Source organism: Clarias gariepinus, chromosome 8 (assembly GCF_024256425.1).
Source record: "Clarias gariepinus isolate MV-2021 ecotype Netherlands chromosome 8, CGAR_prim_01v2, whole genome shotgun sequence".
In the NCBI taxonomy this organism is placed as follows: Eukaryota; Metazoa; Chordata; class Actinopteri; order Siluriformes; family Clariidae; genus Clarias; species Clarias gariepinus.
In genome coordinates, this window is record NC_071107.1 from 9,805,043 (window position 1) to 9,818,010 (window position 12,968).

Genomic DNA, 12,968 nt, shown 5'->3' on the forward strand with positions numbered 1-12,968 from the left:
CAGTGGATGTTTTTGTGGAACATTTTTAATAAAACTGTGACTATAATTTCAGTTTTTAACTTGACTGTCAATTCTCATTAACACACAGGATCTTATTTCACAACTGCTTCCTCGAGTACTTCCTGCCATCACAGAGGGTCTCCAGGATCTGGATGACGATGTGCGTGCAGTAGCAGCTGCTGCTCTTATCCCTGTAGTGGAGGGACTGGTGCAGCTTCAGCCTGCTAAGGTCAGACCATAAATGTGTTCATCCCAAAATAATATAATACAAAAATAATACTAAATGCCATGGTAATTCTTGCAGCGTTAAGTGTCTTACCCAGGCTAGCAAATAATGTGTTCTTTCCATCTTTTTGTATATCTTACATTATCTTACACTATGTGGTATAGTATTATGTTTATTAGTAAGACTAGTTCTTTAGTTAATTAGCCCTGTTTAATTATATACTGCCATTTGTTTGAATCTTGCAGGTACCTTTTATAGTGAACACACTGTGGGATGCTCTTCTGGAGCTTGATGACCTCACAGCCTCTACAAACAGCATCATGACTTTACTATCGTCCCTGCTCACATACCCTCAGGTCCTTCAGTGCAGGTAAGACTGCAAGCCCACTTTAGCACTTGTGTGTTTGAACTCTAACAACTTGAATAAAAATTTTGTTAAATGTAGCATCTGTGCATTTATAAGTCTTTGCTCAGATTAATGGTTTAAGTCACCTTGAAGAAATTATGCTATTGATTTTGGCTGTTTATTGAATCACGTTAAAGTTAAGGTAAGGAGTAGAGGGCTTAAGGAGTTGCTCAAGGTCCTAACAGTACTACTACCGGAAAATTTTGCTGAACTTTAACCACTTTCTCTCTTTATTTAAGTGGGCAGATCAGACATGAGCACATTAAATAACAACAGGATATTATTTAGTCTATGGAACTTTTTATATACACTTGCATGACGTGGTACCTTATAATGCTGTGTCTCTGCCAATAGTTCCCAATCCTTTTGTTTGTAATTATGTGCTCTGTCCTCTGCTGTCTACTCAGGGTTTATATTAGATATTTTAAAGTGGTACTGCCTAACAAACTTTTATCACACCCAGCATGCAGCAGTCCCTGACCATTTTGGTTCCTCGAGTGTGGCCATTTCTTAGGCACACTATTGCTTCTGTTCGACGTGCTGCCTTAGAGACGCTTTTCACTTTGCTGTCCAAGGCTGATCAGGTAAGATGAGTGTAAAATGTATAATGTAGCTTCATAAAGAATGCTGAACTCTTTGAAGAGAGGTGCAGTCGACCCCCGGCAAAGTCGCGGTGCAGTCAGTCACGGATTTTTCTTTAGAACCAAACTAATAATTGTTTGTGGGAACCCTTGCAATTTCTTGAAAACTGCAAACATCTATCCTTCCGTGACAATTTGGATTTTCTTTTTCTTTCTGTTTTAACACAATTATTAAAAACAATTACAATATAATTTTGTACAAACACTAACGTAAATTCAGCAAAATTATAATGGTTGTGTGTTTATTTAATTTTATTTTTTTGTAGAGACAACACAAAGCAACCGTAGAGGAAAACGTGGCTTGGAATGATGAAATGTATTTACCCTCCTTATACCAAAGAAAAAGCACTTGCATGCATTACAATTATGGATTACCCTTTAAAATTTTTATATATATATATAATTTTTTTTTATATATATATATATATATATAATTTTTTTTTTAAGGGTGATGTATTGAGCTGAGTTTGAAAGTGTTTTGGGAGCATATTTGGAGCCATATTTAGGGTTTAAACTATAAATATAGGCATTTAGAGGCATATTTTTTTGACACTGTGTTTTTTTGTAAAAATTCATGAAGTTTGCGAATTTCGAGGGTCGACTGTATTAAATTTTGCATTTCAGTCATGCAGAATTATAGAAGCTCATTCTACTTAGCATTTTGCCTTTATTAGACATTGGATATGTAACCTAACTTTTGCCCTTTTATCAATCCATAGAAACTGTCTTTCTTCCATTCAGATATACCTCACTTCTTTGTAAATGTTCCTTTTGCCTTCAGACATACCCATGGACAAATAAAAATTTTTTTGCTATTCTTCAAAAATTTTACAATACTGTTAAGTGGTGTATAATAAAACCTGTCAGATCACATATCCCACATAATCCCAGAAAATATCCCACAAAACAGTGCTTAAAACCCATCACACAAAACTGTTTAGAAATATTCTGGGAAAAAAAATCAAAGCTTGACTTGATGTCATTAAAATGTTAACATTTATGAAAAAGGGTGTATGTTTGAGCTGATTGCATACCACATATTGCAGATTTTCTAAGTTTTCCTCCAGTTTTTTTTTTTATGCAAGTGGAGTTACGTTTGCTTTGTGTACTTCCTCAGAGCTGTGCTATGTGGTTAAACCCCATCCTGCAAGACATGCTCAGGCACATATTTCAGTCGTGCATTCTCGAGAGTAACCAGGAAATCCTCGATCTTATCCAGAAGGTGTGTAATGCAGCGGACACACCCACTCTTGTTTTTGGTAACATGTTTTGTGTCCTATAATATGCTAAATTGATGCCTTTTTTTCAAATTCAAAATTCTAATTTTATTTGTCACGTACACAGTCATACACAGTACGATATGCAGTAAAATGCTTTTTCGACTACCAATGACCTTAAAATAAAAACTTAAACATAAAAATAAATATAAATAAAAGGTAATACGGTAGATAATAAAGTTAACTGGTAAAATATACTGTACAAGTAAAAATAAAGACATATTGCAGTAAAAGAAATATTGCAGATAAATGAAATTACCTAGTAAAAGTAAATTTTACTTTTTGTGGTCAAGGTCTGGGTCGAGCTGTTAAAGCAGGTCCCTCAGCAATATGTTGTAGCAGCCAGCTGTCCATGGATGGGTGCCTGGCTCTGTTTGATGATGCAAGCACCTCACATTCCCATTGACCTCAACATGTTATTGGAGGTTAAGGCTCGATCCAAGGTGAGTTCAAGGCACATCTGATCTGTTTTGTGGTTGATTATTTCATGAACTGCTATTCTCTTGATGATTTTACACCATATAAACCCTTAGGAGTCTGAAGGTGTTTTGGAGTCCTGAAGAGATTCTGACATGTCCTGACATTCATGTATTTTACATTTACTTATAAACATATAAATGTCTAAAGTCTGATATTTTATTCAGCACAAACTGCGCAACAATAATGTATGAGCAGCATGTATGTACATGTTTGCATATTGGAGAAAAAAAATGGTTATGCGTGATTTTTGAAAACAACTAAAAATAAGTCACTGAAATAAGACCACAAAACACATTTCTTTACAAGATTTTTGTGACCTGGATCTTGTAGTGTAGAGGTTTTACTTCAAAATGATGTGACAATCATCTCGCTCACTTATTTACAGAAAACAATACATTCAGTAATGCTGTAATTCACACCAGAGAAGACAAAGACCTGCATAATGAGCTGTATTTACCTCTTTCAGTCAGGTATGGGACAGAGGAAAGTGTTACGAGAAAATAATTTGAGGACAGAAACACATTTCTTTGTTTGTGGTTTATTTAGAATAACTTAAGATTCACTTGCAAAAATTCCAGGAACAGTTTAAATAAAATGCTAAAATAAAAAGTGCAAACAATATTCAGGGTAAATTGGTGCAAACCAAAAACAGTGTAGAAAATAAAATGTGCAAAAACATACATGCAGTGTAAAACTGCAAAAGGCACAGTACAAAATTAAAATACTGAAAAAAAGACTGACATTCAGGGTAAAACAGTGCAAGATAAAAAATAAAAAATGTGCAAAACACACATGTAGGTAAGCGTTGGTGGCAGCAATGTCCAAGAAGTATAGAAAAATCGTTCTGTACCACTTCATTGTTTTGTGCTGTGCAGTGTAGTACTGTAATAGCTGATTACATAGCTGAGATCAACGCCCCCCATGTACTGGTTGTACACAGTCAACAGTGCAGGACATGGAAATGTCTTTGTAGTCCATGTACCTTGTGATTTCACCCTGATCTTCACCATGTCTACTGTATAAGCAGAATGGATGGTAGAACAGACAGATACTTCTCGTGCGTCCATCCACTTCACAAATACAGGTCCATCTGAATGGCGCTTGCGTGTCCTGATGTGAGGTGCTGGTGAAGGCAAGGGTGATGCAGACACATTCCTAAAAACAAACAAATAAAAAAATGTTAGCATGTACTGGGCTCCGTTCTTCGTACGTCGCTAACTCTGTTATCTGGATTTGATTGTTGTGGATTTGTCCTTAACTTGGATTGTTTTGTTCTTCAATGCGCTTTTCGCATTTGTTGTCATAGCAACATGTCTGTAAGCTTGAACCTGCTCGGAAGCAGGTTTATTTCATGTAAACAGGATTTAGGCTGCGCTCCTGGCGGGTTGTGATTAGTTAAAATGGTGCGGTCACATCTGATTGGTTAAAGAGCACGACTGACTCGCGTGGGAAAAGAAAAGTGTGTATCTATCTATCATAAATTCATAGGTTTATTATTATCAAATATATTACTATTATAATAAACAGCTGTCAAGACCATTAATACAAACTCTTGTATAATGTTTATTTTGTGACACATTTTTTTTTTTTTAGGGGTTTGTCATAAATATGCTAATAAATATTTATATATAATATAAATACAAAAAAATTATAATGAAAACTTGGATGAAACTAATTTTATTATAAAATAAACAATATAAAAGTATACATGTATTTGAAAAATATATATATTTCAATTTTTTTTATATACAACATATTTATTTTTATATTGCTTATTTTATTTTATTGTCTAATGTAATTTGTAAACCATGAATTTATGTTCTAATATAATGTTTAATACCGATTATGTTGGGGGGGAGCACTCCATGGCAGTGGGGCATTTCAGCGCATAGCACGTGTTACAAAAAAAAAATTGAGCCGCTCTTTTTCCATTTCGTCAACCAATCGGAGGGCTTGTGATCAGTGTTTCTGCTGTTGATGCATATCGCCTTTTAAATGAACGCGCAGTAATCCTAGACAACTACTGATCATCAACAACAGGTGTGCTTGAAGAACCGACTTAGCCGGATCGTAATTAGCACGATGATCTCATCTCGGATGTGTCAAGCGACGTATAAAGAACTGACCCCCGTTCAGAGTAAATGGAAGTGCAATTAATAGGTATGGACACAATATATACAGAGTTGCCCAAAAAATTTATCCTCACTTCAATATGAAAAATATACACCTCTCTTCTGTAGGTCACGTGACCGCATCAATGATGATACACCTGACATTTTTAAAGGAAAGATAATACTACACACTGCTGCCATTATTCAATCTGAGTTTTAAAAAAGGCCATAGATAACAATTGTGAAAGTGTATATACATTTTTGTGCCCCTCTGTATTTGTTGATGGGCAATAGACTGGACAAATATGTTGGTGGACCATAGACCATGTAGTGACTCTCAAACATTTACACCCGAGACATTAGCAAACACCATCCACTTGGCATGCTTTACACACATTTAACACATTCTAAACATTTTCACTTAAGCAGGTATTTGTAAATAGAAGCTTAACAAAAGGCATTATATACATGTACACCACAGAAATATTCATAAACATCTCTTAGCTACATAAGGCAGTATTTTAGCCAACTGGAGCTACCTTGTTTGTGCTAAATAACATTACCAATAGCAGTGTTATAAGCTAACCAAAACGAAGCCAAATATATATATTAGCAACCATAATCTAAAGCTATCCAAAACAAGGTGAAATACATTAGAACATTTACAAACATCTGTAAATTCCATAAGACATTAGCTTAGCCACCAGGAAAGTTTGCTACATAAGCCAACATGTTGGCAGTGTTATCTACATGCTACACTAAATTATGTAAATGGCATTGAAAGCCAGTGTGCCACATAAGCTAACAAAAGCTAGCTAAAGTGAAGAAAATATTAATAATACTAATATTAGTTTAATATTATCAGAATAGGAGTTGTATAAGACTTAATAACTTACCCACTGTCATAGCAGCTTGCTTGAATGTCTTCTGCTGGATCTATTCTCTCTTCAAAATGCGTCAGTCACACAATCTTCTTCTGAGGAAAATGTAAACCCCCTTCTCACTGTCCCGAACATTTTGAAGCTTCCAGAACATTCTGTAGCGAGCGCCATCTTCCAAACATGCAGAAAAACTCACTGAATCTGTGTTTTCTCCATGTAAATGGCGTGTGGGCGTGTCCTGCCTCGGGTCATTAGCAGATAATGAAGTGCGACAGAAATTCTGTGCTTCTCCTTGGTTTCATACAGATTACATAAACTGATATTAGTTTCCAATGTGACATGCATCATTTAAAAGAAGACCCTTTAAGCTTTCTATAGATATTTCCCATGTGTGTCTGTGCAGTATTTGCAGAGTTTTAGTTCATTTTAGTGATGTGTTTCAAAAAGATTTTCGCGAAGACCGAGGCTAAAAGCGCACCCTGTTTATTTCCTTTATTTCACAAAAGCACAATGTTTTGTGGATATTGTGAGTATACATGAATAAAAGTAGACCCTTTACAGATTCAAATGATGTATTACGCTTGTGTATGATCAAGCATGGCGGAGCATTTTAAACTCCTTTCACGTTACCAGAAAAAAAAATGCACGTGTGCCCGCCACCGGGTCCACCGACTACTAAGGGTTAATTATTTTGATTTATCAGAAAAGCATTAGGGTCCCGATAAAACAATCATGTACAGTGATCGACCATTAAGTGATGCTTGGGCTACAAATGAATAAAATGAATACTAGCTCACGTTAAATTTTAAGTCAAATGAAAATCTGGGGAAAATATAAATACGTAAAATAAATTACTTTTGGCAACCACCACTTTAAATAATTTTTTTTATGCACCTTTCCATCATCAGTAGCATTTCTGTTTAAGCTTTTAAAGCCATATTTGCCAAATTGATCATTAGTCTAATGCTAGTAGAGCTGACTGTGTGTATTTGTGTTAAGGAAAAGGCGAGTGGGAAGTCTCGGCAGGGTGGACAGCAGGTGAAGGAGATTGTGCAAGAGTATATCGGAGGAGCCGACACGATCACTGAAGACCCAGCCTCGAGAGACTATGTAGTGACTCGTGCCAGGCTCATGGCTGCCAAGTATGTTTTTTTGTTTTGTTTTTAGTGCATCTTTTTTCCCCTCTACCTTTTGGCTCTTTATTTCCTTTTTCTGTGGGTTTGGATGAATTTTAAAAAGTTGCTACTTCTTGCCTCATTGTAGCAGTGATTTGTTATTCCAGACTGCTGGGAGCGCTGTGCAACTGTATCTGTGACCCTCGATTAAATAACTCTACTCAAGAAATTCGACCGGCAGAGTCACTGGCTCAGCTTCTCCTCTTCCATCTCAACTCTAAGTCGGCTCTTCAGCGAATTGCTGTGTCCATAGTGCTGTGTGAATGGGCATCCTTACAGAAGGTAAAAGGGGCAATGGTCTTTCCTTGATTAGGAATAATTGACATTTTGGACATTTGAGTGTTTGGATGTAATGTTATTCTACCTCTAAAGATTTCCTCATGGATTTCAGAAGCTTACAACAATCAGTTTAACTACTTGCCTTTTTTTTCTCCCCTTTAAATTCCTAAACTCCCAAATCATTGTTACTTATAGTTTCTAGGCAATATAATACTAATTGTATAAATGTGAGATGCATATGAACTATTAGCCTTGTTTTTCCCCCCACCAATAATTATCTCCATCACAATTCGTTTATCATTTGATAACATTAACAAGAAACGGACAAGATTGCACTGTAGGTTGTGTACGTTTAAATCAGGTTTTTCTGTTTCTTTGTAGGAGTGCGAGATGGTGTCCAGTGTGGTCCAGCCTCGTCTGCTGGCCATTCTGTCCGAACATTTGTACTACGATGAAATCGCCATCCCCTTTACACGCATGCAGAATGAATGCAAACAGCTCATCGCTCTCCTTGCTGACGCACATATCGATGTGAGGGAAAAAATCAACTGCAATGTCTTCACAATCGATCAGGCCAACGACTTGGTTAGTGTTGTCCAGATCATCGGTATGGCTGTAATGCGGCCGTAAGCCAAAAAAAAAAAATCTTTTATCACAGTGCGCCATGTAACGGCCACCATTCACCAATCTCCATTCCTACCAGTAATTAAAATGTCTATAGTAGCAAGTAGACAAAACCGACCCCCCCCAAAAAATAACCCTAATTTTTACGATTTTAAGAATTTGGGATCAATGTCCAGAATGGAATCAATGTCTAAATAAACTGCATGAAGTAAATCCTGATGTTGGAACAAAACTTACATTTCTTTTTAATAATTGTTTGAATCAAGTCATTTATACAAGATGCAGAATAGGAGGACACTAATAAGAAACACACATTTGTACTATCTGGAGAAAATTTACAGTGTAAAACTCTTGTTTGTCAAATGTTATACTTGTACTCTTGTGTGGAAGTTTGTTTTATTCTGTTCATTCAATTTTAGTTTTAAAAGTTCTTTAAAAAATAATCTTATTTAGTGTTAATATTGAATAACAAAAACTGACTTTCAACTTGAATATAGTTGTAGAAGCTGGCATAGTGTAAAGAAAGTCCAGTCGGGCCTTTTTTTGAGATTTTTTTTGAGCCATTCAGTGTGTGTGTATATATGTGTGTGTGTGAGATATATATATATATATATATATATATATATATATATATATATATATATATATATATATATATATATATATATATATATATATATATGTGTATATGTATATGTGTCTTGTGTCTTCTTACACAATTTCTTGATGACCTTGCTTGTCCTTCCCACCCCCTGCCCCCCTTCAGGTGACCACCATCTTTTCTGAGGCCACAGCATCATTAAACTTGAAATCTCGGCAGCTGCAGTCATTGGAGAGTAAGCGGCAGCAGGCGTGCTCTACAGTGGCAGAGACCAGTGCTGAGTGGCAGCAGATGCATCTACGTGTGCATACTTTTGCAGCATGTGCTGTGGTGGGCCTGGCAGCACTGCCTGAAAAGCTAAACCCTTTGGTGCGCCCACTTATGGAGGCTGTTAAGAAGGAGGAGAACACACTGGTGCAGGGGTATGCTGCCTCCAGCATAGCCCGCCTGCTCCAGCTCTGCACAGGCCGCACGCCTTGCCCCAATTCAAAAATTATTAAAAACCTTTGCAGCTCTGTGTGTGTGGACCCCGTTCTCACACCCAATGCAGAGTGCCCTGTTCCGCCACACATGCCTCCAACACAGGATGGCTGTAAAAGTAAGAACAATTAGATTTTTCAACTATAGTGATTTGTATTTTGATTTTTACCTACCTTTTGAAGGACCTGTAAAAAAAAAAACAAAAAAAAAGTTATTTTTGGTTAATTATGGCAATAAATAAAAAAATTAGTTTTTTTTTTGTTTTTTGTTTTTTCTTGTAGCAAATATATCAGAGAAAGATGGCATGCATCACATGGTGAATAAAACAAAGGGCATCATCACCCTTTACCGACATCAGAGAGCAGCTTTTGCCATCACCAGCAAGAGAGGCCCTGCCCCCAAATTGCAAAAAACGTCACCCAATGATCTTTCCCCAGGCACCTCCATCTCCACAGAAACTGATGAGGTTGGTGGGGTTTAATCTTCTGTGCTCTGATATTATGACTACTGTAAATTTTTTGCTGGGTAATATATAGGTTGCAAGGCTTTGATTAAAAAAAATTTTTTTACTTTCCTAGAGCAAGAAGCCAATCCTTGTCCAGAGGAGAGGTGCAGAGTTCTCAATGATGACCATCGCTAGGCACTTTGGGCCTGGTCTCGTCAAGGATTTGCCCTGTCTTTGGGAGTCTATGATTGGTCCGCTGAAGGCTCTGGGAGACATACTAGGTTGTGGTAGGTGTCCTTAATGGCTGGTAAAGTAATAGGGTGTAAGGTAGGGCTGCACGATATATTGAAAAATTATCGTTATCGCGATAATGGTATACGATATCTGTATCGCAAAGAGTTGCGATAAATAAAATTTATGTGCCAAGCATTTGTGTCCAAATTTGACCAATCAGATGGGCCCTTACTATCTTAATACCCACTTATCTTTAAACTTAATAGTATTTTCTTATTTAATTTTTGTTTAATATTTATAAAAAAAAAAAAAAACAGGCAAGCCAAAGGAAATATTTTGTTTAAAAGATGCTCATGGTATGGTTACACGTTAATAAAAATTAATGTTTGAAAGTAATTCATATTGTGTTGGCAGGTCTATGGTAACAGCAAACAAGAAATCAAAATATCTGCTGAGAGTTTTAAGTCATTCATAGTCTTTTAAAGTCTAAATATTTGCAACTTCCTTGACATATAGTTTCTTTTAAGCCTGAATTAGATTTAATTACATCAGACGAATATATATTACCTGTTAATTTTAGTATGATCATTGCATATATAAATGATTTTTTTTAAATGGGCTATAATAAAAAATGCATTTCTCTAAGGAAATGTTATATAGCAAGAAATGTAGTTATCGCAATATTCAACAATATTGCATATCGCATATTTTCCTAATATCATGCAGCCCTAGTGTAAGGTATAACTGTATTTAAACATGCCTTTATTGTAGATTCCAGGCAGCTCTTGGAGAAAGGTGACATGGTAGCTCAGGAGCTGGTCAATTCTCTACAGGTTTTGGAGGTCAGCACAGGAGCCATGGCTCAGGAGCTTATATCTCTGGTAGGTGCACATTCTATACCCATAAACCTGTTTATACTCTAATTCAATAACATAATTAAATCTATACACTAACTCTTGGTTAAATGAAATGTATGTCTTTTTCTAGCTGTTGGAGCAGCTGCCTCTGCTTTGTGCATGTCTCCAGCACCCATACACATCTGTGCGTCACATGGCTGCTCGCTGTTTTGGTGTGTTCAGTAAAATCGCTACTATGGAAACCATGGAATGCTTCCTGGAGCAGGTGCTACCATGGTTGGGGGCGATTGATGACAGCACCAAGCAGGAGGGAGCCATTGAGGCAATGGCCTGTATCCTTCTGTGTGTGCGTGCGTGTGTGTGTAAAACATAAAATTGTGAAGTTGGCGTTTCTGTACGTTTTAAGATCTTTGCAAAAAATTATTTGGGCGACATACAATGAGTAGGGTTGGGTATCGTTTTTTTTTTTGGTTTTTTTTCGATACCGGTGCCAAATCGATACTTTTAAAACGAAAACGGTGCCCGAACCGATACTTTACAAAAGCCACAAAATAATGGTGGATGACTCAAACACAATTTTGTTGAACAAAAAATTTAATGCTTAAAATTGAACAATATCTTAAAAGTTTAAAGTATATATGAATATATAAGTACTGTTGTAGTACTAGCTGGAAAGCCATAATTATAAACAGAATCTATGTTACATTAGTGTTTGACCATTTGTTAGCATGAATGCAAGATTTGCATTTTGTAATTAACATTACATTAGCCTACTACTAACCTGCGAAAAGGCTGCTGTCGTCATCATAATCTGTGGACTTCCTTTTGCTACTGTTGGTATGACTGAGGCTGGGGTCATCCACACCGATAGTGCAAGCTGTCAATCACGGTGCATCCCTCTGCTTTTAAGTTTATTCCGTGTACCCTCCAATGGTTCATTAGATTTAACGTGTTCTTTTAATCTACAAAAATATCTGAATCCAGAGAACAAATATTTCAATCGACAGTTCAGGCATTTAAGTGGCACCGAAATTCGCGTTCTGTTTAGGTCCGGTAGGTACTGGTGCCATATTGGCATCGGTTTTAGGTACCCAACCCTAACAATTAGTAACATTGTATGAATGCAGATCGATCACTGCTATGTTTCACCCAAATGACGATGGTTTTCCTGTTGAGTGTGGTTCCCCTAAAGGTTTCTTCCTATTACCATCTCGGGGAGTTTTTTCCTTGCCGCTGTCGTCCTCGTCTTGCTCATCAGGGGCAGTCTTATTATTTTGATTTATACACGTTTACATCTCGTACAAACTCAAATAATTATTTTGATTTGTGTAAAGCTGCTTTGCGACAATGTCGATTGTTGAAAGCGCCTTACAAATAAAATTGAATTTATATAACCAATCGAGACGGTTTTGGGAATTTTTGTTTGCTCATTTATGCACGCATTACATACAAACTACTGAACAAATTTTAATGGAGTTTTCACAGGTGTATTTGGCTAAGCTTGAGGTAACAAAAAGTTTACCTTGAAAAAAATCATTAGTTCATTTAAAAATTCAACAGATGGTGCTGTACTTGTAAGTCTGAAGCAGTAAATGGTTACTGTATTTCTTCATAATACAGCGTAAGTGTTGTTGGTCCTTCACTATAGCTCTCAGGTGTGATGGAGCAGCTGGATGTGGACATCATACCCTACATTGTGCTGTTGGTCGTTCCTGTGCTGGGCCGCATGAGTGATCCTAGTGACAGTGTGCGCTTCATGGCCACGCAGTGTTTTGCCACGCTCATACGCCTGCTGCCTCTGGAGGTGCGTACTTCTCATTGCATATTCTATGAACAACAGTGCCTACAACCTAGCCCAAGGCAGGGTACAAGCTGGATAGAGTGCCAACCCATTTGAGCGCACAAGCACACTCGCACATCTAATTATATGTACACCATATATGGAATGCTGAAGGAAACCAGATTACCTGAAGAAGGCTTACTAATTGCACGCACGAAGTCTGGAGACAAGATTAGGCGTTAGGTGACAGTGCTTACTCGAGGTGTGCGATTCAATTAGTTTAATCTATCGTTTGTAGTTCGATTCTGTTTGGGTCAGACTTGAGTCAAGATCTTACAACTGTTAAATGGTTTAAAATTGACGGATTCCTTAAAATTGTACCACAGCTTTTTGCAGAAGAATTAAAGAGCTTGAACCGTTTGCAAAGTGCTTGCAAAAATACTCTAATTTTATGAGATTACTTCGTGTTGT

General features: G+C 36.9%; 1 protein-coding gene across 2 annotated transcripts in view; it reads left to right on the top strand.

The window, feature by feature from the left end:
- btaf1 (BTAF1 RNA polymerase II, B-TFIID transcription factor-associated) overlaps positions 1-12,968 on the top strand; it is a 43,204-nt gene that overhangs the window by 17,182 nt on the left and 13,054 nt on the right. The window contains exons 12-25 of one of the 2 annotated variants that reach the window (XM_053502059.1): positions 89-229; positions 472-596; positions 1,096-1,216; positions 2,391-2,495; positions 2,844-2,993; positions 7,022-7,164; positions 7,305-7,479; positions 7,858-8,061; positions 8,867-9,299; positions 9,463-9,647; positions 9,760-9,913; positions 10,632-10,741; positions 10,848-11,049; positions 12,373-12,521. In XM_053502059.1, the coding sequence (XP_053358034.1) occupies positions 89-229; positions 472-596; positions 1,096-1,216; positions 2,391-2,495; positions 2,844-2,993; positions 7,022-7,164; positions 7,305-7,479; positions 7,858-8,061; positions 8,867-9,299; positions 9,463-9,647; positions 9,760-9,913; positions 10,632-10,741; positions 10,848-11,049; positions 12,373-12,521 (2,397 nt within the window). The remainder of the gene's footprint in view (positions 1-88; positions 230-471; positions 597-1,095; positions 1,217-2,390; positions 2,496-2,843; positions 2,994-7,021; positions 7,165-7,304; positions 7,480-7,857; positions 8,062-8,866; positions 9,300-9,462; positions 9,648-9,759; positions 9,914-10,631; positions 10,742-10,847; positions 11,050-12,372; positions 12,522-12,968) is intronic. The other variant, XM_053502060.1, reaches the window with a different exon arrangement.